Source organism: Chlorocebus sabaeus, chromosome 20, assembly GCF_047675955.1.
Source record: "Chlorocebus sabaeus isolate Y175 chromosome 20, mChlSab1.0.hap1, whole genome shotgun sequence".
Taxonomy (NCBI): domain Eukaryota; kingdom Metazoa; phylum Chordata; class Mammalia; order Primates; family Cercopithecidae; genus Chlorocebus; species Chlorocebus sabaeus.
The window spans coordinates 51,205,424-51,231,227 of NC_132923.1; the positions used below are offsets into that span (position 1 = coordinate 51,205,424).

At 34.9% G+C, this 25,804-nt stretch overlaps 1 protein-coding gene across 2 annotated transcripts in view; it reads left to right on the forward strand.

Annotated features, from left to right (window-relative positions):
* The window catches only part of ZNHIT6 (zinc finger HIT-type containing 6), a 54,033-nt gene that overhangs the window by 26,019 nt on the left and 2,210 nt on the right, over positions 1-25,804 (forward strand). Inside the window, exons 6-10 of one of the 2 annotated variants that reach the window (XM_073007145.1) lie at positions 332-400; positions 2,474-2,554; positions 3,946-4,023; positions 22,805-22,929; positions 24,342-24,474. In XM_073007145.1, the coding sequence (XP_072863246.1) occupies positions 332-400; positions 2,474-2,554; positions 3,946-4,023; positions 22,805-22,929; positions 24,342-24,382 (394 nt within the window). In that variant the 3' untranslated portion in view covers positions 24,383-24,474. Of the gene's footprint in view, positions 1-331; positions 401-2,473; positions 2,555-3,945; positions 4,024-22,804; positions 22,930-24,341; positions 24,475-25,804 lie in introns of those variants that run through there. The other variant, XM_007978090.3, reaches the window with a different exon arrangement.

Below are 25,804 nucleotides of genomic sequence, written 5' to 3' on the forward strand. Positions count from 1 at the left end.
AGTCAAGCAAAGACATCAGCTCATTGTATTTAGTCATGAGGAAATTTATTTGTAAACTTCGAATAGTAGCACACTGCTCTCAAAAGCCCCTGAACTATGAGAAATTGCCTTCTAATTCAGAAATGTGAAGTCCTTGGAATTCAGAACTGCTTCCCTTTTTTTTCTTTCTTAATAACCCTTGCAAGAGACATTAGCTCTTAATAGAAAATGTATGTTAAATTCTAAGAATAATTTTAGAATCATCTTAAAGTGAAAATTTAGAAAGTTCAATTTGCATCCAGACTTTTATTGTCTACTACCTTGATTCTCACATGATTATTTTCTCTCTTAGAAAACAGCAGTTTTGTTGGCATGTGAAGCTCCAGTTTCCTCAAAGTCAAGCTGAGTACATAGAAAAAAGGTATCACTGCTGTCTTTTAATCACTGATTTGTTTTAATTTGGAGGCTGTGTGTCTAAAATAAATTGTTAACTTAATGTCAGTAGTTGAATGGATAACTAAATTGTGGTATATTTATACAATGAGATGCTAAACACCACTAAAAACGAATGAACTACAGCTATGCACATCAACGTGGATGAATCTCAGAAATAATGTAAGGAAAGCAAGTTAAGGAAGAATGTATAGAACACGATTGTTTGTAAATATGGGGGAATAAAGCCAGAAAACTCAATAGTGTACTTTTAGGAATACCTACAAAGGTGATAGAACTAACTCTAAGGGAAATTATTAACATAGAAATCCTGATGATGGTTTCTTTAGCAGCAAAGCAAGTATTGAGGAGAGGGATCCAAGGAGAATTAGAGGGCTGAAAGTTTCCTGTTTCTTAAGCTGGGTGGTGGTTAAGGAGATGAAAAATGACCCAAAATTCTACCATGCAAAGATTACCACTGTTAACATTATAGTATATCACTCAGAAAATACATTATTTTAGATATATATAGGTGTACTCATTGGAATTAATTTGCATAAAGTTTTTTGTGTTACTGTTTCATATTAAAACTTGTTCTTTTCTTTTTCTTTTCCTTTTTTTTGGAGGGGAGTTGGGGCAGGATCTTGCTCTGTTGCCCATGCTGGAGTGCAGTGGTGCAGATCCCCGCTCACTGTAGCTTCAACCTCCTGGGCTCAGGTGATCCTCCTACCTCAGCCTCCAGGTAGGTGGGACTAAAGGCTCAGACCATCACGCCTAGCTATTCTTGTTTATTTTTTGTAGAGGCAGGGCCTTACTATGTTGCCCAGGCTGGTCTCAAACTCCTGACCTCAAGCAATCCTCCCACCTCTACCTCCCAAAATGTTGGAATTACAAGCGTGAGCCACCCCATCCAGCCTAAAACACTTCCAAGTGTCATTTAAACATTTTAATGTCAGCCAGATGCGGCAGCTCGCACCTATAATCCCTGCACTTTGGGAGGTCAAGGCGGGTGGATCGCTTTTGACCAGGAGTTCAAGACCAGCTTGGCCAACATGGTGAAACCCTGTCTCTACTAAAAATACAAAAATTAGCTGGTGGAAGTAGCGCACTCCTGTAATCACAGCTACTTAGGAGGCTGAGGTATGAGAATAGCTTAAACACAGGAGGCGGAGGTTGCAGTGAGCCAAGATCATGCCACTGCAATCCAGCCTGGGAGACAGAGCAAGACTCTGTCTCAAAAAAATAAAAAAACAACAACAAAAACAAAAACAAAACATTTTGATGTTTGTGAACTATTTCATTCCTTGGTTTAAGAAAATTTTAAAGTTGCTCTTTAAGTAGTATATTTAGCATATTCCTACATTATACATAAATATCCTCTCTTTGTAGTTGTCAAAGGGATTTTAGTGAAGAACTTTGTTATTTGGAGTTGCATACAAGGAAACGACTTATTTTACAGATAGGGGTATGTAGCCAATAGTATATATGAATATTTATAAATGGTTGAGGAAAGTTACTGTTTTAAAACAGTGTCTTAATTTTGTTTATACAGCTTTATATATAAGTTTAAAACAGTGTGCATATATGGAGGAAAGTTGGAAAACTTAAAATGTTTTGTTTCCAAGGAAATTAGTATCAATTTTTTAACTTGGTCTTATAAATTAGAATGAATAAATTTGAACATGCACTGAAATCTGAAACCTTTTTTCAGATTTATTATTTCTGCTAGTTTCAAATATATTTTATCCTGACCTCGTTTTTTCATGTTTGAGTATAGGTGTGTGTTAAAAGAGGCTTCATATTTTTATAATTGATTTATACAGAACTTCTCAAAATGTTGTTTTTTAAGACCTTGTTAAGTGTGTCCAAGAACTCTTTTTGAGCTTTTTCCTAAGTATTTTTTGCTTAAAAGGATATTTTATTTTGCCAAGAGTAATATAAAAGTTCTTTGTTCAGTTATTTAAACCAAGAAAGCCACAAAATTTAATAATTCAAAATTAACACCTTTAGTAGAAAATTATCAATACTAATATACCTTGTTTTTTTTTTCTTTGTTGGAAAGAGTACCAGATGATAAAACTATTAATGAAATCCTAAAGCCTTACATTGATCCTGAAAAGTCTGATCCTGTAATTCGTCAAAGGTATGCTTCAAAAATATTGTAACTTTCTGAAATAATTAAAAATGTTGATGTACTTATTAGGGTCATCCATGACTATTAGAATGTGATGTGTAATGCAATTTACTTTCTCTCACGTTTTCTTGGTGTTTACTGAAGGTCTGTCAGTAGAAATAACAACAGTAGCTGACATTCATTGTTTCCTATGTTCCAGACACTCTTCAAAGCAGACAATAATAAATATGTTAATTCATTTAATCCTCACAATAACTCTGAAAAGTAGATTATTATTATACCCATTCTATAAATGGGGCAACTGAGCCTTAAAGTGGTTAAGTAATATCCTATAGCTAGTAAACAGGGGAGCTAGGATTCACACCTAGGCAGTCTGGAGTCAAAGTCTTTACTCTTAACCCTTAAACTAAACTACCTTTGACGTTGAATGAAAAACTCTGAAAATTAAAAGTTTCCAAGTAACTTTTAAAGACAGGAAATCCTGTTTCAGCCAAGTCTTCAGAGAACTAAGTAAAGTACAATCTGCCTCCTGTCCAGAAATACAGCATGGACAAAAGTGGTTAACATAACATAGTGGAAAGATTCAGTCATGGATATCTGGGTTAAAATAGCAGTTTCTGTCCCTTATTAGCTGTGTGATTAAGAGCAAGTTACTTAATTTCCAGGCCTTATTTTTTTCTCATCAGTGAAATAAGAATGATAACGCTTCCTAGATAGGATTGTTACAAGGCTTAAAAGAAATACCATGTATAAAATTCCTAGTACAGGACCTAGCATATACTAGGCACTGCTTGAAAAAGGATATTGTTATTAGAGTGTGAGTTATTAGTGCTCCTGGGCAGAAACCCAGTTGACTTTATTTTCACCAGATGGTACTTGCTTGGGATATGAACGAGTGCTTGGTTTGGTTCCAGAATAACCTGGTATTTAAAATTTAGACTGGGTGGATTCTAAAATGTCTAATCCAGTTCTAGTTGAATCTCATTCTTTTGCTTTTGATAAAAGGTCATGCCCAGACTGAACCTGACCCATGTCACATATCAAGCAGTCTTTAAAATAGCTATGATAGTTGAGTTTCTTTCCTTATAAATGGAACCTAGTTGTTATCATTAGTCACATATTTGCCAGTAAGACAAAATGTCACTGAATAGGATACATTTTTGTAAAATTATATAGCCAGATTAATTTATTGAAACAGATATTTTAAAATTTGAGATGAACAGAGGAAAAAAGTTATTTTCTTTTCAGATTTCTGGTTAGAAACCATCTTTATCTCCTTTTCTATGCTTAAATAGATGAACTTGTAAGTATTATTAGGTACAAATGCTTAGTCTCCATAAGACTATGTGGAAATATATTAAAAATCAACTTTTCCTTCAATGTGATGTTTTTTATTTCAGGTTGAAAGCCTACATTTGCTCTCAGACTGGGGTTCAGATTTTAATGAAGATTGAATATATGCAGCAAAATTTAGTAAGGTAAAATTGCTCTCCTCCCCATTTCTTTAAATATTTTTTAGTTCTGTAACATAATTAAGTAGCTTGATTAGCTCAAGTTATTAAACTAATTATCTAGCTATGAACATGACTTTTACTTTTCAACTTTCAAGTCAGAATTCAAAATAATCACACTTATAGGACAAATTGGGTTGAAAAATCATCCAGGTTAAAATATTTTATTTTCTTTTATTTTCTGTCAACTGAGATAGGGGAAATAGAATCTTTTAAAATACAAGCATTCTTTTATTTGTTCTGTTGTGTTTTACTTCACTGAGCTTTACAGATATTGCATTCTTTACAAATTGAAGGTTTGTGGCATCTCTGCTTCGAGCAAGTCTATCTGCACCATTTTTCCCATAGCACATGTTCAGTTTGAGTCTATGTGTCACAGTTTGGTAATTCTAGCAGTATTTCAAACTTTTTCATTAGCATTATATCTGTTATGGTGACCTGTGATACAGGAGTAACACTTTAATGTTACTACTGTAATTGCTTTGGGTGCACCATGAACTGTGCCCATATAAGATGGCAGCCTTAAATGTGTGTGTTCTGACTGTTCCACCAACCACTCATTCACCCATCTCTCTCTCTCCTCAGGCCTCCTATTCCTTGAGACACAGTAATATTGAAGTTAGGCCAATTAATAACCACACAATGGCCTGTGAGTGTTCAAGTGAAAGGAGGAGTCACATCTCTCACTTTAAATCAAAAGCAGAATGATTAGGCTTAGTGAGGAAGGCATATTAAAAGCCGAGATAGGCTGAAACTAGGCCTCTCCTGCTAGTTAAGTCATGATTGCAAAGGAAAAATTCTTGAAGGAAATTAAAAATGCTACTCCAGTGAACACAAGAATGATAAAAACGTAAAACAGTCTTATTGCTGATAGGGAGAAAGTTTTAGTGGTCTGGATAGAAGATCACACCAGCCCAAACATTCCCTTAATCCAAAGCCTAATCCAGAGCTAGGCCCTAACTCTCAACTCTGTGAAGGCTGAGAGAGGTGAGGGAGCTGCAGAAGAAAAGTTTGAAGCTAGCAGAGGTTGGTTCATGGGGTTTAAGGAAAGAAGCCATCTCCATAACCTAAAAGTGTGGCGTGAAGCAGCAAATGGTGATGTAGAAGCCACAGCAGGTTATCCAGAAGATCTAGCTAAGATAACTGATGAAGGTGGCTACACTAAACAACAGATTTTCAACGTAGACGAAATAGCTTTATATTGAAAGAAGATGACATGTAGGACTCAGCTAGAGAGGAGAAGTAAATGCCTGCCATAAAAGCTTCAAGGGATGGACTGACCCTCTTGTTAGGGGCTAATGCAGCTGGGGACTTAAAGTTGAAGCCAGTGATCATTTACCATTCCAGAGATCCTAGGGCCCTTAAGAATTATGCTAAATCTATTCTGCCTGTGCTCTGTAAATGGAACAACAAAGCCTAGATGACAGCACATCTGTTTATGGCATGGTTTACTGAATATTTTAAGTCTATTGCTCAGAAAAAAAATTTGTTTTCAAAATATTACTGCTATTGACAACTTCGATCCTCTTTGGGACTCTAAAGAAGGAAAGTTATAACAATGTGAGGACGTTAAAGGAAAATGAAGCGCAGAGGAGTTGAATGCCTAGAGCTAGGTCGTGTGAGTTTCATTTAAGCGTACTTCTTTGATGTATTTTTTGTTTAGATTTATCCCGTGTGGCTCTTTGTTAAAATAAGTCTTAACGTTTTGACTTGTAGCTTTCTGAGTTGTGGTCTCTAGGTATCCTGATTCCTTTCTATGCAATGGCGTAAGAGCAGTTTCCTTAACTGCTCCCTTTTGGGACGTTACATCCTGTGGGCATTTCTGCTGCTCTTCTCAAAAACCCTAGTCTGCTAGGACAAGCTGAGATTTCCATCCACTTTGGCTCTTCGTGGACTTACAGTACACATTTCCAAGTTAAAAAATAACTGCTCTCTGGGCCCAAGCAGTGTGTCCTACACTATAAACTTTAAAATACTCAGTATCACCTGTTTGTCTTTTATTACCAAGAATTCTGATTTCCTTGAATTTTGGAAGAAGAGGATATTCTGTCAGAGTCAAGTTTGACTGGCTTAGGTGAGTGGACACATGGGCCCTCAGAGGTATTCTCTTAGTAGGCTTGTGAGACTAAAGCCATGGTCTCATGGCTTAAAACATGAGTAACATTTAGATGAACTAATTAGATAAAATATGGCACGTGGCAAGAAAGGAACTGAATTTAGAAGATGAAACAGATAATATAAGAATTATGTAATGATTGACTAGAGGTAAATTCCAAGGAAACAATGTAAATTATTTTGTTTAAACATGAATTACGTGGAATTGACTTTAGGATTCTACTAAACAAAACTTAATTTTTTAATCCCCAAAGTGAAGGGAATAGTAGATTAATAAAGTGAAAAGTTAGTGGTGTTGACTATAAGGAATACCTAGAATAGACTAATTTGATACTAAACCTGAGCCTAGCTGGGTGCCTGTGGCTCATGCCTGTAATCCCAGCACTTTGGGAGGCTGAGGCAGGCAGATTGCTTGAGCTCCGGAGTTTGAGACAAGCCTGAGCAACATAGCAGGACCTCGTCTCCAAAAAAAAAAAAAAAATGATAAACCTGAGCCAGTCTGAGGAACGTGAAAGTACTTTCACTCTACCTTATCTGTGGAGAAAGCTCATCTTCCAGATTCCCCCGTTTTTGCTGTTGATTTGAACTAAGTGGTGTATGAAAATACTACCAAAGCAAAGGATGGGGGAAAAGGTTATATCCCAGGTCCAGTTTAAAAATTGGCATTCGTTTAGCCTTGAGTAGTGATGGCATCATTTGACAACAATAATAATGTCAGAAATTCCTGTTGAGGTAGCTTTCATCTTGAAGGTGGACCTAAATTGGCATAGGATATATTTATATTTCTGATTATTAGGTCAGCCTGAAAGCATAGTTATGCTAATTTCTAAAGAACCTCAATTTTATTAAAGTATTTTTTAGTCATAAGTAATGAAGTTAGATAGTATAGAGATGTATTTAGGCATAGATTTTTATTTATCAGATTTTTAAAACAATGTTCTCTGTATAACATACTGATAAATGGACTAAGATGAGCATTTACATTTGATTGTATACATAATTACAGTTACATCCTTAAAGGAAACATCTAAGGAGAATTATTAGAGGTTATAAATGCTAAGCTCTAATTTAAGATAAGCATTCTAAATAGAACCATTTTATTATTTCCTGAAAAGTACTTAGAAATCAGAAACATGTAGTTTCTTTATGGCTGTTTGATTTTACGTTTTCAGCATTACAGTAACTTTAGAGTAAAGTCTTTTTACCAAATACTTGATGTTACCAGTTTCCATTGGTTTTATTTTCTATTCTTGGAAGGCATGTAGCAATTGTCTCATGATATAGATATACCTGGTCAACTAGAGCATGCTTACATTTTTTCCAGGTTTTAGCTTTGCCATTCATGGCTTATTTTTTAAATTGTGATTATAGAATTTGTGTCTAATCTAAGGAATTCACTACTGATCTGTTTGGGAGTTTTCTTTCCAGAATACATAGGGTCTGAATTTATCTCTTAGAAAAGCTATTTTAGCTTTTTAAATAAATTCATTTATTCATTCAGCAAATAGGGAGTATGCCAAAGTCCAGGTACTGTTCTAAACACTGAGGCTATGGCAGTAAAGAAAAGTGTTCTTGCCCCTGTGGAGAAGATCATTCATGTAAGATGCTTGTTAGTAATGCCATTCTTGCTCTTTGCCGCATTATTTTTTACCAACTTTTTATTCTCAGAAAGTAAATGAGTGGTTTTGGACTAGAAAAGCCTATGTTGCTAAATGTCAGGCACTATCAGAGAGCAGCTGTTGTATTACTGCCCACTTAAGTTAGTACTGACTAAATAATTTATAAAACAGCCAACTTTGTCTATTCAAGTACAGTTTTCCAAATATATTAAATTTTAAGCCTAGATTTTACTTTTATTTTATGGAATTATTTACCAGAAAGAAATTTAGATACATTTTGTTTTTTATATTTACTTTGCTACTTTGATACTTGTAAATCTTCTTGGTTTTTTTGTGATTTAAGCAGTTATAGGATGATTCTTTCCAAATTTATTCAAAAAAAAACCATTAAGTACATTTAATCTTCTAGGCATATTAATAAAAATTGGGGTTTATACAAGAATGAATAAAATACAGTTCTATTGTAGTAGGGAAAACAGACACACTGTGTGTATCATAAGAAACCTGTGTCTACGTCTTAAAAGCGACATGGAAGGTAGCAGGTATCTTTATGTCATCAGAAGGCTTTGTTGTGGAAGTCACGTTTGACTTTTATTAAAGGTGAATGGCCTATGACTAGGGGAAGGTGCAGAACCCCTTAAGAAGTACGAGGGTGTGGTATATCGTAAACAAAGCAAGTAAGTGGAGTGTATAGATGCATGCAGAGAAGTATTTTTAAAACTTTTTTTAAAAAGATAAGGTTGAAGAGTTAGTTCAAGACCCAATACTAACGCTGTTTGGATCTTGTCTCATTGGCATAGAAAACTGTAAAGATCTAGATAAAAAAAAAAAAAAAAAAAAAAAAAAAAACAGTAAGACTTGGTGATCAAGTTGGCTATAGGGAGCAATAAATAGGAATCAAAGGTGACTATGGTTTCTGGCATGATTGCTGTTTACAGAGAGATGAAGGTAAGGTCTGGAGAGGCTAAGAGCATGTTGAGTTTCATGTAGAGGTCGCATCATTTTCCGGAACACTACTTACAAAAAGAATGACCTTACTCTACTAATTATTAGGATATCTTCAGAGTGAAATTGTATGCTAGTTAAAAAAATAGTAATATTATCCTTCCAGAATACTTAATATGTGGAGTAGACCTTACTTTACTTTATGAGGTTCTAGAGTAGACTTTTTAGACTAAAAGTTTCACCATTACAAATAGTACATTTATTATAATAAATAAAAGTTTGTTGTCACTGCTCCTTAAACCTAACCCAAATTATGAGAACTTCTAAAATAACCTTTTTGCTCTTATGCAAAAATGTACATCAGAGATTTGCTATAAAGTCAAAATTGTGTTTTTAATTTGATACAGACCTTGGAAAGTTAGTAAGCCTATTTTCCCATCTAAATGTGGGAATCAGAACAGAAATGATACTGCATTGTTGTAAAGGTTAATTTGAGTTAATACTTGTCAGCTGCTTACTACAGTGCCTGGCACCTAGAAAATCACTCCTGTGTATTCAAGTATTTTGAGTTTCAACTAGAACATCATGCTGAAATGATTCAGCGAACCTAAAGAGGTGTTTAAGTTCCACATGTTTGGTAGTAGTTTACTGTATCATATATTACTTTATTTGTTTAACAGCTTCTTTTAACCAAATTCATTTTAAAAATTTTTGTTTTGAGAGACAGGGTCTTACTGTGTTGCCCAGGCTGGAATGCAGTAGCACAAGCATAGCCTCACTGCAGCCTTGAACTCCTGAGCTCAAGAAATCTTCCTGCTTCAGCCTCCTGCATAGCTGAGGCTCCAGGCATGCATCAGCCATATAATTTCTTATATTTCTGGGATATACTTCAAATGTAATATTAGCCATACATTCCCAACAGACCACTCACCACTAAACACAAGGGAGCAGATAACCAGTCATGTTTGTTAATATTTCTTTTGACATAATTGGATATTGCAAGAATATGAGATTTCAGGAACTTAAGATATTGTCAACTTATTTCTGTGGAAATTACTCCCAAATCTAGATATAGTTTTAACTTTTCTCCCGAGCTCCAAATCTTGGTTTCCAGCTATCTTCATTTACACATCTCATTAAATCTTAAGCTCAACATGTCTAGATTTCATTACACTGCATCTATTTCTTCCTGATGTATGTGTTTCTAATTTAATGGACTGAGTGTTCTGGCATCGAGTAAGCAGTCAACAAATGTTGGTACTCATTTTCTATTACTGGCTCTTTTGTTCTTGTAAACCAGGCATAAGACCTTGTAGCCCAGCATCTTCGACTACTTCTTGACTTGCCTTGCCACCTTACCTTGCATAATTGACATCCACAACGCATCTTCCATTTGTCCTTTCTTCTCCATTCCTTTTAGGTAGACTATTATTTACCAGTGTCTACAGTAGAGTTCATTTCCTTCCCCCAAACTGGATATAATTTCCATATCTTTAGAACTTTAAAAGTGTTTTGCATTTCTCATAGGTTCCTATAAATTTGACTTATTTTATCCCAATAAAACTTAAACCATATGATGATTAACTCCCTTTTGAAGACAGTGGTTGCCATAGGCATCTTCATCTTTATATTTCCTGCAGAGTTGTGTTAGTGACTTTTCCACAGCAAGTGTTCAGTCTTAATTTTTTAATAAGTGTGCTAATTCATATATATATGTATATATATGCTTGATGTATGCTAGGTATTGATGCCACGTTAATACCCTTAAGCAGGGCTTGGGCAACTTTTCCTATAAATGGCCAGATAGTGAGTATTTTCCAGCTTTGTGGGCCATTTAGTCATAATTAGTCAATTCTGCCATTGTAACACATAAGCAACTATAGACCACTTAAATGAATGGACATGACTAGAATATGGTCCAGTAAAACTTTATTTATGAAAACAGATAGTGGGCTGGATTTGGCCTCCAGGCTATAGTTTGCTGATCCCTGCTTTAAAGGGATTTTTATTGGTTTACATGGTATCTGTATATCATGTAAACAGTTGGGGGCTTCAGTTCTCAACATGTGAAATGAGAGAGAGAGAGAAGATTGTAACAGGGCCCAGTGTAATTTAAAAGTTACTTCAGAAAGTGTAGTACCTGCTCAGAGGTCAGGCTTTTTGATACATGAACCTGACCTAAAGTATCAGTTAAGATTGATCAGGTCTGTATTTTTCATTTATTCAGTTAATTTTCATTGAGCCCCTTCCATGTATCAGCCCAGTGCTAATCCCTAGGGATATATAGACATCTAAAAGACTAGCCCTCAAAGAGCTCATAGTCTAGGTGGGAAGACTGATATGTGATAAATACCACAAAAGATAGATGCTTAAAATACAAGGCATAAAAAGTGCCTAGTGGAGGGCAGGGGCATCTTTGCATGGACACTCCAGACTTAATCATTTCTTGATGGAAAGACAAACTTTTGCCTTCAGTTTGCTTCCAGAATTTTTCATATAAAGCCAAGAATTTAGATTTAAACCTAAGCCTAGGTTAAAGTATTACCTAAGCTTTGATTTCATGGATATCACTAAAATTTTTACTGTTCATGAGCATATTATCCTGTTGTACTTGCACATAGCCTATTAGTCGTTTCCTCCTGTGCTGGTTTTAGTTAATAATTTTGGAATGCTTTTTGTTTGAAAAGCAACCAGCAAAAGTACGAGCTGTTTCTCTTGGATTATTTTATTTCCATGCTGAGAGGATGTTTTTAAATTTTAAAAACTAAGGCTATTTTACTTTCCTTGGAACTTTATGGATTTTTAATCTAAAATATTTTAAAATCATTTTCAGTGAAGTGAAGAGGTAAAATGCTTTTTCCTATCTCCTTTTTGAGAAATTGATTTTACCTATGTAAAGGCCTCAGGTGAGGCCCACCTGACCTCTTTTGACTTGCACCCACTTACTAGCAAGCAAAGACCCCCTTTCACTACTGGCCAGTTATTCTTCCTTCCTGTAAACCTCTCCCCAGTGGCACACGTAGGCCGTATTTCTTTTCAGAACAATGCTTCTCAGATTTCAGTATCCATCATAATCATCTAGGGCAGTTGTTGAAAATGTTGATTTCCAAACCACTCTCTTGGGGTTCTGGTTTAGTAAATCTTACATAGTACCCAGAAACCTACAATTTTTTAATTTAATTTAATTTTATTTTACAATCTCTGCCTCCCAAGGGTGACCCTGATATAAGTTTTTCCTGGGACCAAACTTTGGGAAACACCGGCCAGGTTGGTAAACTCCTTGAGGACATTTTTGTTTCCCACACAATGTCTAACATGTTTGATATAGTGAGTTTTTGGTAGATATATTCAATTGAGTTGTTGAAGTTCTATAAAGAAACACGGCAATTGATATTAGAATGGATTTTTTTTTTTAAATCACATTTTACCTCCTTAAAGATATTAGTCTGTGCTCTTTCCCTAATTGAACTAGAAATGGAAAATTAGATGACTTTGTTTTAGACTTATGGTGCATAATTGAAAAATATGCTTTGAAGATACTCTAGGAAATTTATAAGATGTGTGTTAAAAGTTAGAACTTAAAAATTATTTTGAGAATAGTGCAGAATTAAGTATATACTGGAGAACACTGAAGGAATTCCAGAATTTCTAAGAACAGTGTTAACTATTTTCAGATGTCTTTTCTTATGTAAACAGCCAGAGACATTTCTGCCTAAGATCCCCTGAAAATAACTGTGATGAAAAATTAGTGAAGAATAAGAGCTTGTTCTCTAGATAGGATTACATAAACTTCCTCTTGTTTTCCTTTTGAAATTTGATTCTGTTAATGGATACCAAGTTGATAAATGGGGGGAAATCATTTAATCTAAGAATCAATAGGGAACAACCATGCCTTTAATAGAAGATGCCCTCATCAGTGCTCATCCATCATGTTAAGAGATATTTTTCAAAAAAAAACAATTTGTTTGTAATATATTTGTGTTGTTTTGATCGATTTGATTTAATAATAGTTAAAATTATTCAGTTCAGAAGAAATTTTATTATTTAAAACATAAAGGTCATAAGTAATGAAATTAAATTTTACTTTTCATTACATTTTTGTTACAGAGAAGGTCAAGTGTAAACATATTACTTGGTATAAAATTCTGCAAGAGAATCTGAATGGAAAAACAAGGTTCCAAGAACAAGTAAGATTTCTAACTTAGAAAGCAGTGCTTATGCATATATATATATATATAATTTTTTTTTTTTTTTTTTTTTTTTTTTTTTTTGAGAGAGAGTGAGTGAGTCTCACTCTGTTGCCCAGGCTAGAGTGCAGTGACGCAATCTTGGCCCGTTGCAGCCTCCGGATTTCGTGTTCAAGCGATTCTTGTGCCTCAGCCTCCCAAGTAGCTGGGATCACAGGCGCACACTACCACACCTGGCTAATTTTTGTATTTTTAGTAGAGAGACAGGGTTTTGCCATATTGGCTAGGCTGGCCTCAAGTGATCTGCCCGCCTTGGCCTCCCAAAGTGCTGGGATTACAGGTGTGAGCCACCACACATGGCCATTATTTATTTTTTTTTAGTGGATGATATTGCTGTTAAATTACCATGATACTTAGAGTCTAGTGAATTTACTTAAGGGTGATATATTTCACTTTAAATCATCAATATTCACAGTACACCATAAATTATGTTCTTTGCATCTACTTAAACTTGTAGGTTGTCAATATAAGGATATACAAAAGTATCATTGTTTTTCACAATTATTTTAGGTTATGTTTTTTAAGCAAAACAATGTGAAGACCCTGAATAAGTTTTCCCAAACACACACAAAAATTGTTTCCTGCAAGAGTGATTTAAAACCAAGGTTAAATCTGGGGGCTAATAGGTATCTTTATGGAATATAGTAAGTATGAATGACAAACTTTTATTGAGTGCCTTACTACTGTTTAGGTACTCTGATACGCACTTTATACATATTGTAATTATATTATATGTTATAAGTATATTATAATTAAATGGATAGCCCGTCTGTGACTGTGTAAGCACTAAGTGGTGGAACCTAGATTCAAACCTAGGTCTGCCTGCACTCAAAGCCTTAGTATGTTCTTTGCAATATGGTACATACCTGTCAGTACCATAAATAATCATAATGCATGTTCTCAGATTATGTGAAACCGAACCACAGTTCTTTGTTATACCTTTTTGGGATTGTTGTTTATTTTTCAAAGTAATCATGGTCAGGATGAGTATGTGTTCAGAATGGCATTAACCTTTGACCACATTTTGGATATAGATTCTAAAAGAAAGCGAGAATAAAACAAACAACAAAGGAAGCATCATTTAAGGATTATAACAATTCTATATTCGATTACAGAACAAAGGAAGCATCATTTAAGGGTTAGAAATTGTTAGAGTTAATCTGAAGAATGTCCACACACAGAAAGGGAATATGTAGAGTGGTTTGCTAAACTTTATCATCTCAAAGATGATACTCTTCCAGTGATGCAATGGGCTTTATATGTAGTATTCTTGTTATAGCAGTTCTATGGTAAGAATTTTTAACTTAGTTTTAAGAAAGTTGAAGCTCAGCTAGTTGGCACAGTTGGCTGAGTGTTTACCAGACAGATATAAACTCAACTATTGAGGTCTCAGTAACTTCGAACCTGAGAATGTTAGTTTGAGAGGCTGTATTTAAAGTGATCCAAAGTGATGTGATGGTCAAATTCTTAGCAGATTGCAAGCCTACCATTTCTATAGTGATCATTTCACTTCAAATATATACTATTTTGATTCTTGGTTAAGGGAATTATGTGAAATATAAAATATGAGTTTTCTCTAAAGACAAGTGATATTTTAATGTAATGTTAATCTACTAAACTTACCCATCCTAGTTACGTTATAGAATATTTTGTGGCCAATTTAAATGTTAGGCACCAAAACTGTGAATTCTATGTGTATTCCGATATCCATTCTGTGCTCAGTACTTTAAACATATCCTCTCTCTACCCAGTTTCATAGACCTAACTCTCTCTTCGTATCTCTACCTCACACATATCACATATACCTTCTTCCTAGAAAGTCTTTGTCCTTTCACCGCTAGTAAATACCTTGTAGTACACCATTGTATTCCCAGTGCCAAGAACAGTGTCTGGAACATGGTAGGCTCTCAGTAAATACTTGTTGAGTGAGGAATGAAGGAACAAACACACAGTTGAGTGGAAAAAAATCACAAAATTGGCTTTATAGGCCCAACTCTGCATTTTCTTGAGTGACTCTGAGTAAGATACTTAACTGGAAGACGAAAGAGACTGGGTTATAAGTTCCTGCCAACTCTAAAATAATACCATTCTATTATGTAGTTAATTCATGGACTATTGAACCTCTCAGCAAAAGTTTCTCTGAGGAACCTAATCATATTTTGCAAGGTAATATACATCCTGATAAAGTCTGAAGATGTAAGAGTCTGTACTGATGAAATACTTGCATTCAGTTTTAGCTTCAAAGGAAATGTATGTTTTGTTAGCAAGATTAAGACTAAAGATTAAGATTTAAAATCCCTACATTAATTAGAGGGGGGAAAAGTGCATGGAGGAGAAAGGATTTTAAGAAACAAATAATTAGCAATACTGTATTGTATACTTGAAATTTGCTAAGAGGGTACATTTTAAGTGTTCTTATCACAAGAAAAAATTTTAAAATGCTATGTAAGGTGATGGATATGTTAATTAGCTTGATTATGATATCATTTCACAACATATACACACATCAAAATATCAAATTGAGGCTGGCACAGTGGCTCACACCTGTAATCCCAACACTGTTGGAGGCTGAGGCAGGAGACTCATTTGAGCCCAGGAGTTTGAGACCGGCTTGGGCAACATAGGGAGACCCTATCTCTACAAAAAAAAAAAAATCAAATTGTATACCTTAAATATATATAATTCCTATTTGTCAATTATGCCTCAATAAAATTGGGCGAAAAAAGAATACAAACCAATTAAGGGGAGGGGTTAGCTAGGGTTAGGAACTGAAGTACCTAGATAGTGAAGGCCCTGTGCAGCCTGCAAGAACAAAGAACATTTGGATGTTGGTACTGAACAAGAGAGGTTTGGAAGGCTAGGGCAGGCAGATAACCTGAGGTCAGGAGTTCAAGACCAGCCTGGCCAACATAGTGAAACCTGTCTCTACTAAAAATACAAACATTAGCCGGGTATGGCAGCACATGCCTGTAGTCCCAGCTACTCAAGAGGCTGAGGTAGGAGAATCGCTTGAACCTGGGAGGTGGAGATTGCAGTGAGCTGAGATCATGCCACTGGACTTCAGTCTGGGCGACAGAGCGAGACTGTCTCAAAACAAAACAACAACAGAACAAGAGACAATATTTACTGAGGATCTACTGAGCTTTACTTTTTTTTTTTTTTTTTAACTTTTAGGTTCAGGGCTACGTGTATAGATTTGTTATATAGGTAAAATCAAGTCACAAGAGTTTGTTGTACAGATTATTTCATCACCCAGGTACTAAGCCTAGTACCCCATAGTTACTCTTTCTGCTCCTTTCCCTCCTCCTACCCTCCACCTTCCCCTAGTTCCTAGTTCTTTGTGTCCATGAGTTCTCATCATTTAGCTCCCACTTATAAGTGAGAACCTGTGGCATTTGGTTTTCTGTCCTGCGTTAGTTTGCTAAGGATAATGCATCAAGATTCAGGACAATAAAACAATACAGGAGCTGACAGACAAAATAGCCAATGTAAAAATGAACCTAATGGATCTGACGAAGCTGAAAAATACACTTCAAGAATTTCACAGTGCAATCACTAGTATTAACAGCAGAATAGACCAAGCTGAGGAAAGAATATCAGAAATTGAAGATGGGTTCTCTGAAATAAAGCAGACAAAAATAAAGAAAAATGAATGAAAGGAATGAACAAAACCTCTGAGAAATATGGGATTATGTAAAGAGGCCAAATCTACGAATCATTGGCATCCCTGAAAGGGACGGGGAAAAAGCAAACAACTTGGAAAACACATTTTAAGATATCGTCCATGAAAACTTCCCCATCCTTGCTAGATAGGTCAACAGTCAAATTCAGGAAATACAGAGACCCCCTGCAATATTCCCCACAAGAAGACCATCCCTAAGACACATAATCGTCAGATTTTCCAAGGTTGAAATGAAAGAAAGAATGAAATGAAAAGCAGCTAGAGAGAAGGGGCAGGTCACCTACAGAATGACTATAGAGATGAGTCACCTCCATCAGGCTAACAGCAGAAGCCCTTTACAAGCCAGAGAGTTTGGGGACCTATATTCAACTCTGTTAAAGAAAAAAATCTTCAACCAAGCATTTCATTTCCAGCTAAACTAAGTTTCTTTAAGCAAAGAAGAAATAAGATTCTTTTCAAATAAGCAAGTGTTGAGGGAGTTAGTTACCATGATACCTGCCTTACAAGTGATCTTGAAAAGAGTACTAAATATAGAAAGGAAAAACCATTACTAGCCAGTGTAACTTTACATTTCTATCATGATACTTGTGCCAGTGAATGCAATAGTTGTTTATTTGTCTGCCTCCCCCCATAAAGTTATGAACTTCCATTACCTAGCAGACTACCTGTGCATAGTAGACGCTAAGTAAATATTTGAGGAATCAATTGAGGAATAAATGCCAGACTAATGCTTATAACATTTTCACATGTATTAATTCTAATCAAGTATATACTATGTCTTTTCTACTTTACCTGATTAGGAATCTTAGGCTCTGAAAAATTGACTTACCCAAAGAAACTAAGTTTGTACAGTTTATAAGGCTAGGATTTGGACTCAGACCTGTTTGTCAACAGAGTTCAGTTCCTGCTTTTTCTACTAACTAGTCTCTGTCTCTGTCATAAATCGTAAATATAATTCCTGGTAAGTATGTCATTTCCTTGCTAGGAGTGCCAAATTACTTTTGGAGTATAAAATCTTATTACTGATGCTAGCTTAGCAAGTTACACTTTGGAAACATTTTCACCTGTTGTATTATAGTCCTTACAAACTAACCCATGAGCAGTTATCTTTCCTACCGTTATATTGATGAGAAAAACTGAGTCTCCTTCTGGAGTCATAGCTCGTAAGAACCAGTGATAAGACTGGAACTCAAGCCTTGTGGATTTAAAAGTAATTGAATTTACCAACAAAAATCAGAAAAGATTTCAAAGAAATAATATCTAGAACAAGTCAGAGCCTTGTAAGCCCCTCTTTAAAACAGGTTTTAAAATACATAGTTGCCCATTTTATTTAACCACATCCATAGTTTAAATATCATGGTTAGAATAGGATATTTACCAAATGCAGTTCTGAACTGGTGAGCTTTCTGAATTAAGGCATATGTCTGTACTACACAATTCATGATCTACACTCCATGTTAAGCAGGTATCGTCCTCATTTATGTGGGTACATAAAAATCCCAAAACAAAGTGCAGCAAACCACTAATTTAACTACTGTGATTTTTAAAATATGAAAACTAAGAGAGATTGGGTGAGAAAAAGATTAACTTTGACAAAATCTTTTTCTATATGACTTAAATATTGTGAGTTGCAAAATTGTTACACAGAAGTATTACTTGGAGAAATTTTAAATAATACCTTTTAAAATGTAAATAAAAGAATAATTAAAACTGTTTTAATCTAGAAACCGAGATTGAGAAATAAATACAACTATGAAAAAATATAGGTTAAGTGCTACCTTTGCCAGATAAATATACAAAATTGTAGAAATTTAGAGCTGAAGGGATCTTGGCGATCACCTAATTCAGTGATCTTATTTTAGTGGAAAGATACTGTGGCTTAGGGTCTGCCACAGATTAAATTTGGAGAAATTCAGACTTAGTTTTGATATTTTTTAGGAGGTGGAAGGGGCGATGATCCATGGAGTGTCAGTTGGGACATAAAGTAGTTTGTGACTTCCTTTCTTTAAAAACTTGTCTTTTTGGGTTATGAGGAGTTTTTTTTAAAAAGCACGCTAATTTGCTAATAAAGTACGGAGAAAGAAGTTCAAGAACTTGGCCCATTTTTTTGAAAGTTAGTGACAGAGTCAAGATTAAAAGCATACCCTTGATTATCATGACAACTTTTATTTATATAATGTCACTGTAACCCCTCTTTGGCCCACTGAGCCAATTCTGCCCTCATAATGCCCCCATGAGGCTGCCCAGAGCAGTGTCAGCCAGTGAGCCTGTGAGGGTGAACAAGTGAAATTACAAGAGGAAATGTCTAAGAAGGGTCCCAGAGGGCAAGAAAAAAGACAGATGTTAGTATCTTAATTCCTCCAAACCTAAGTAGTTTGTCTTATGGTAGCAGAGATATTATACTAATGGAAATACCAGAGTTCGTGAAAATTTCCAAAAGATAAAGCTGTCCCTTAGGATTCAGTAACTTCATGGCTTGCAAAGGAGCTAAACCTAAATGTTTTAGGCAGTGCAAAGCTGGGCTCTTAAAACTTGCCTCAAGATAATGGAAACAGAAACATTCAAAGTACCTTTATCTTCTTGGAAGTAAATGTGACAATAAAATAATGATTTAAAGGTCGTACTGAAAGTTGTAAGGCTACATTTAAAATGCAAAATGCACATAAAGGCAGTATCTTCACTGGTAATGAAATTCAGTGATTTTGTCCTGAACTGAAGTTTCTATAGGAAAGTGTTGTTATTTTTGGTAAATAAAAATATAAAACACATGTGCTTAGGGCTTAAATAAATGTGTGAGCAGTTTCTGTGTTTTTTCATTTAGCCCTCACTGTAGCTCTCTAAAGTGATACTGTCATTATCCCCATTTTCAAGCGTGGAAACTGAGGATTAAATAACTTAAGTAACTTATCCAGGATCATAGACCAGTGAATGATGGAGCCAGAACTTTAACTCAGTGTTAAACTCCAAACTCAAACAACCAATAAAAGTTATTACTTCATTTAACTAAACTCCAAGTCCATAAAGTGTTAACCCCATATGTGTCTGATAGGCTTTCTTTATGAACAGTTTGCAAAATTTACTTTTAAATTACTGGTAAATATTAATGGTTGATTAAGAGTAACCACTTGTTGTAGAAAAATCTAAGAAATTCAGAATTTCAGCTAAAAGATTATTTAGTGAAATCTGAACGCTTCGTGTAACAGGCTGGAAAGCTGTGGCACAGAAGCTTACTGACACTCAATAGCATATTGCTGATTAGAAGTTTGCAACATTTTAGGCTAAACACTAATTAAAATCCATTGATTCTAATCAAAACCATACGACATACCAGATTTTCATTGCATAAAATATTTTTTAAATAATTTATTAGTTAACAACCCTCTTCTAAATCTTTGCATCCTTAGTGCTTTGCACAGTACCTGCTTAGCATGTAAAACAGGAGCCAAGTTTTTTTAAGTATAATCATTACAGTTTTAGAATCCAAATAAGTATAATCATTACAGTTTTAGGATCCAAAGCATGTTTAACTTGTTGTGTAGTAATTTTTATGTACCTCTGAACATTCCTCTGCTAGGAACATATGTTATATCAGCAATAATTTTAGGCTGTGATTCCCATGTGGCCTTTGAAGAACTTTTTGTGTTGCTTCTTGGTTTTAACTTTGGAAATCTGGAGAAACCCAATTAAGATTTAATATTACAAAAAGAAATAAAATACTTAAAACATTAAGTATGCACTGAAAATTATTTACTAAAAACTGAAACAAGTAAAAAACATTCCCTTATTTGAAAAATGCCTTTCATTAGAAATCTTATGATTTAGTTAAAAGGCGCAGAAGACAAGTTATTGCAAGTGCCTGTAGGATGCCACTTGAAAAGCTCCTGTTTGAGAGTCCAGGTCTTATTTCCTCCCAAGAAAAATTTAGTTATCCCCATTTTATATTTTACTTTGTAAGTTAATCTTATACTTAGGTATCTGATACAGTCTCATTTTTCTTTTTTATATAATTACTACTAACTTTAAAAAAACACTGCTTATTTCAAAGAGAAATAATGTTTAAAAGATGTGAAGCATTTAATCCTTGAATGCTGGAAACACTTTAGAAGTATTGTAAGCACATCTGTATTACATTACACACAGGGAAAAGAATGTATGAATTCTATGATCTGTGGGCACTAAGGTGGCTGGTTTAGAAAAACAGTATTTTGCATTTCAAGTTTCTTTTCAACATAAAGAATATTCTGCAATTCCACGCTGGGGTGTGTGGTCAGGGAAGCATAAGTAAAGTTATGGTTTTACAGTTGTTCTCTAACTTTAGTCAGCTTGGCTCTGCATTTTGTTAAGCCCTTTTATTTTTCCTGATTTGAAAACGATTGCATGAGACAAACTCAGAAGATGGAGAAATCACTACATCATATTTTTTAATAAGTGTCCTGCATGTCTTAGTCAGCTGTGATTATGGTGCAGATAATTTTTTACTAATTAGGAAATACCAAAGTTTGTGAATGATTTACTCTTAAAATTACAGCAAATTTAAATGTATCCCAATGATATCCTCACTCTTGATCACTTGTGTTCCAGTGTGCTTTTTTGAGCAGGAGATAAAAGGATGGAGTTACAGCCGTTAGGCTGGATATCTCATGTGATATGTGTTTTGCATGTGAATATCACCTGTCATTGGTAGAGATGAATAAAAATGCTGGAGAACTTCTGCACTACACTGGTTGACATGTTCTCAGCTTTTTCTTCTTTGACATGAAATGACATTAACATGCCAACATATTCTCATATGTACACGCTAGTGAGCTAGCTAGAATTCCACCCTTTCACTCCTACCCTAGAAAGCAAGCAAGAATGAATGTTCTGGGGATGCATATTCAGTCACCTCAAACTTATTTTTTAAAGTAATGATTTGAGAATTTCATACTTTAATGACCACTAGCATCTATTTACCTGTGACACATTTGGCATCTATGTCATGATAAACTGTGTATTTCTTAAATTTTATATAGCAATATAAATTTCTGGAAACCAGTTATAATTAGAATAATTGACTTTTTACAAAAGCCAATTTTATAACCAGTTATTTTATTGCCATGTTACTAGAAATTATAAGGTGATTGGTTGTCTTTAAGGCTCAAAATAAATATATTTGAGGAATTTGAATGGTTAGCTCATTCTTTTATTCAAGAAAAATGACAGCATAAATATTAATTTTTTTTTTTTAATTTTTGAGGCGGAGTTTCACTCTTGTTGCCCAGGCTGGAGTGCAATGGTGTGATCTCAGCTCACTGCAACCTCTGCCTCCCAGATTCAAGTGATTCTCCTACCTCAGCCTCCGAGTAGCTGTGATTACAGGCATATGCCACCACGCCCAGCTAATTTTGTATTTTTAGTAGAAGTGGGGTTTCTCTATGATGGTCAGGCTGGTCTCAAACTCCCGACCTCAGGTGATCCGCCCGCCTTGGACTCCCAAAGTGCTGGGATTACAGGTGTGAGCCACTGCACCCGGCCAGCATAAATGTTATGTAAAAGTCTTTAACTGTTTCTTGGTATAAAAATTGGTAACTTGTAGGCTGGGCACGGTGGCTCACACCTGTAATTCCAGCACTTTGGGAGGCCGAGGCAGGCAGATTACGAGGTCAGGAGATCGAGACCATCCTAGCTAACGCTGTGAAACCCCGTCTCTACTGAAAATACAAAATAAATTAGCCAAGCGTGGTGGCACGCACCTGTAGTCCCAGCTACTCGGGAGGCTGAAGCAGGAGATTAACTTGAACCTGGGAGGGGGAGGTTGCAGTGAGCCAAAATTGTGCCACTGCACTCCAGCCTGGGCAACAAAGCAAGACTCCATATCAAAAAACAGAAAAGAAAAGAAAAAAAATTGGTAACTTGTTCTAGAGCTTTCCTAATGTCAGAATATTTGATATTTTTTTATTTAGTTTCAGAACCTCTATAATAATAACTCTTGTACCTGCCTTTCTTAGAAGGTATTAAACTTATACTATAAGGAAGTAACTACTGAATTGTCATCACCTTTAAAAAATTTTTAATGTAAAGGACTCTCATATATTTATCTATTAGTATTTTGAATATTAACAGTGTTTCCTGTTTTTTTGTTTTTGTTTTTTATTAATAAGATATTATGAACTAGATCCTTACAAAAGTCTCCTAGACAATTTGAGGAACAAAGTAATCATTGAGTATCCAACATTACATGTGGTATTGAAAGGATCCAATAATGATATGAAAGTTCTTCACCAAGGTAAGTGTAAATTTGTTTCTGTAATGCTTAGAATAGCTTTAGAGAAACCAAAACAAAATATGTCCACCCTTATTTCTTTATATGTGTTTTCCCAGTATATTTACACACTTAAAGGATCTCCTCTATAGCTACAGTTAATGTGAAGAACCAAGTAAATGCGATGCTGCTACTCTTCTGTTTTTAAGAGTATATAATCTTATAAAACCAATTTTAAGTGAATGAATCAAATTGAATGGCTATAAAATGACCTTTTTTTAGCATGCGATTCTATGTATTTTTGTCTTTTTTTTAAGCTAATAGTCTTTCAGTAACTGTCCATGATCATATACTCCATGGTTAAGACTTTAGACATTTGTAAAATGAGGGATTGCAAAACATTTTTAGTTGACAAGGAAAATGTTGAATGGTTTAAAAAAAAAAAAAAAAAAAAAAAAAAAAAAAAAAAAAAAAAAACCTAGTATCCTACCTTGTAGAAGGAGATAATGTTGCAAGGAACGTTATATTTAAAAATTTGGCAGCATTGAGAATAAGCTAATGCTATTGCCTTTACCCTTTATCTCCTTTTCCAAACCCACTGGTTTTATTTTCTCTGATTTTGTGATATAGGGAAGTACTAGAACTGGAAAAAAATGTACATAAAAGTTTAGTACATAAAATGACTTATCTACATTTGTAAGTACTGATTAAAGTAAACTAAATATGTTTCTGAATACAAGATTTTAGAGGATGAATAAAATTTAGTGACTACCTTTAAGAAGTGAGGAAGATTACCCACCTTAATCCAAAACTATTTCGTAGCACTTTCAACTAAAAGAATTTTAGTTGAAACAGATACAGGCCAGATTTTGCTATAACAAACTCCAGAGGAGCATAGAATCTTTGTCTTGGATTGATAATATTTTTTAAGTAGTATTTGAAATGGGTGGTTTAAGTTTTATTGTTATACCAGCATTACAGGCTGTAAGATGCAGTAACCTATGTTATAAGGTATTCTCTGTTGTGCATAGTGTTTTTTCTTTGCAAAAATTAATAGGAAAAAAATTGTTTTTCAAAGTGACCAAAACTGTATCAGTGCTACAACTTGAAACCAGATTTTAGTTAGCAAACACGATGTTTCTAATATTAAATTATGGACCTCTAAATCTTATTTTTATTCTTGACGTTAATATTTTTCACAATTTGAGAATATTCTGTATTATTTTTTCAAAATAAATTAGGAATTTTAGTTTTAAATGGCCAGTTTCACTTTGTTTAAGCTTTGTATTTTGTTGCTTTTTTCTTAATAAATTCACACATTGCCCTCTCAAATGTTGGTTTTGGGGAAAGTTGTTTAGTAATGTAGGTTAGTAGCTGGGGCAAACATCATCTGTATAAATAAACAGCACACACAGCTCTCCTTTCACCTTGTTTAGGAATGTACATTCAAGTAAGGCTTCCTGTAATGAAGCAATAAGAAAAGACTACTTTACTAGCGTACTGGGAGCCTTATTGAGTAAAATTTGCTATTTTTCTGGTGAGTATATGATGTTTGACTTATTTACAGGAACACAGATGACTCATGCTTTTAGTACAGAGGATTATTTAGAACTGTGTTAGCAAAGAACTAAAAGTATCTGACAGGATTTTAAAACCATACCAGTTTTGTCACATCGTAAGTACACACACCTTAAAAGTAATGCCCAGGTCTTCCTGTACATGCATTTCTTTCTGTAAGTACTTCAAGGTGTCTGTTTCTTTATACATTCTCACAACATCAGATATTTTGCAGGGTGATCCCTTGATGAGGGAAGGGGATTATGTAAGAAGAGGGCATTTTCTTTGGAAAGCCTTGAAATTCCTTCCCTTTGTGGAGGTAAAAAAGTTGGATTTGATCCTGAGTTCATAGTACAAGTTGTCTCTTACCTAATTTGAGGGTACATGTGTTTCTGATCTGGGATCAGTACTTCCCACACCTGATGGTGGTTCTAATATTTGTTATGATTGTAGATTGCCATAATTTTTTTTAAGTCTGCCTATATTAATCAGCAGTAGCCAAGATTTTGTTTGTTGCTTTTCAGTAATGGAAAAGGTTAACTGGAAAAGATTGAGCTATTAAGATAGTCCACTAGATTGGGGATGCTAAGGCTGATTACCTACCTTATATCAATCCAGTGGGAAGTGCTTAGAATGGTGTAACTTGCTTCACAGACTGTTGTTAGACTAGCAGATTTAGATGATTGAGAAAAGCATGCTGCATTTCAATCTAAGGAAGAAAGAATGGAACCCTATTCAAAGAAGAAAACTGGGCACCTTCAATAGGCAAAGAAAGGGGAAAATGTCCCCATACCACTACAAATCTCTATTAATTTGGAAATGTCAGCAAAATAAACTTTTTGATGTTCTAGTATAACTCAAGATTAGAAAATGTCTCAGCCTTCAGAGAAGGAATCCAACCCAAAATTGATTACTGGAATTAGTGAAAATATCTGGCATAGCAGCTACTCATGTGTCAGTCTCTTACTGGGCCAGTAAATCTTCCATTCATTCTCCCTTGCTCACCTTTCCTCATTCTTCCTTACCTCTGTTTTCTTTCTTTTCCTTTTGCAGGGAGAGAGGGGAGGATTTTAGGCACTGGAACACACACGTGAAACTTATTATACAATAGTTGCTATAATAGAGTTTGCCTGAAGTACAGAGACAGCCAGAGGAGGAAAAAATCTTATACTATCTTGGAGGCACTGGTTGGACTGCTAAAGTTCATAAAATTTCACAAAGATTGGGACGATATCCTGGATGGAACTTATTTCAGTTCCTTACTCATAGAAAGGGCTCAGTAAACACTCTTGTGGTTGCTGGTACAATCTGAAATCTAGGTACAACAGCAAACCCCAGGGAA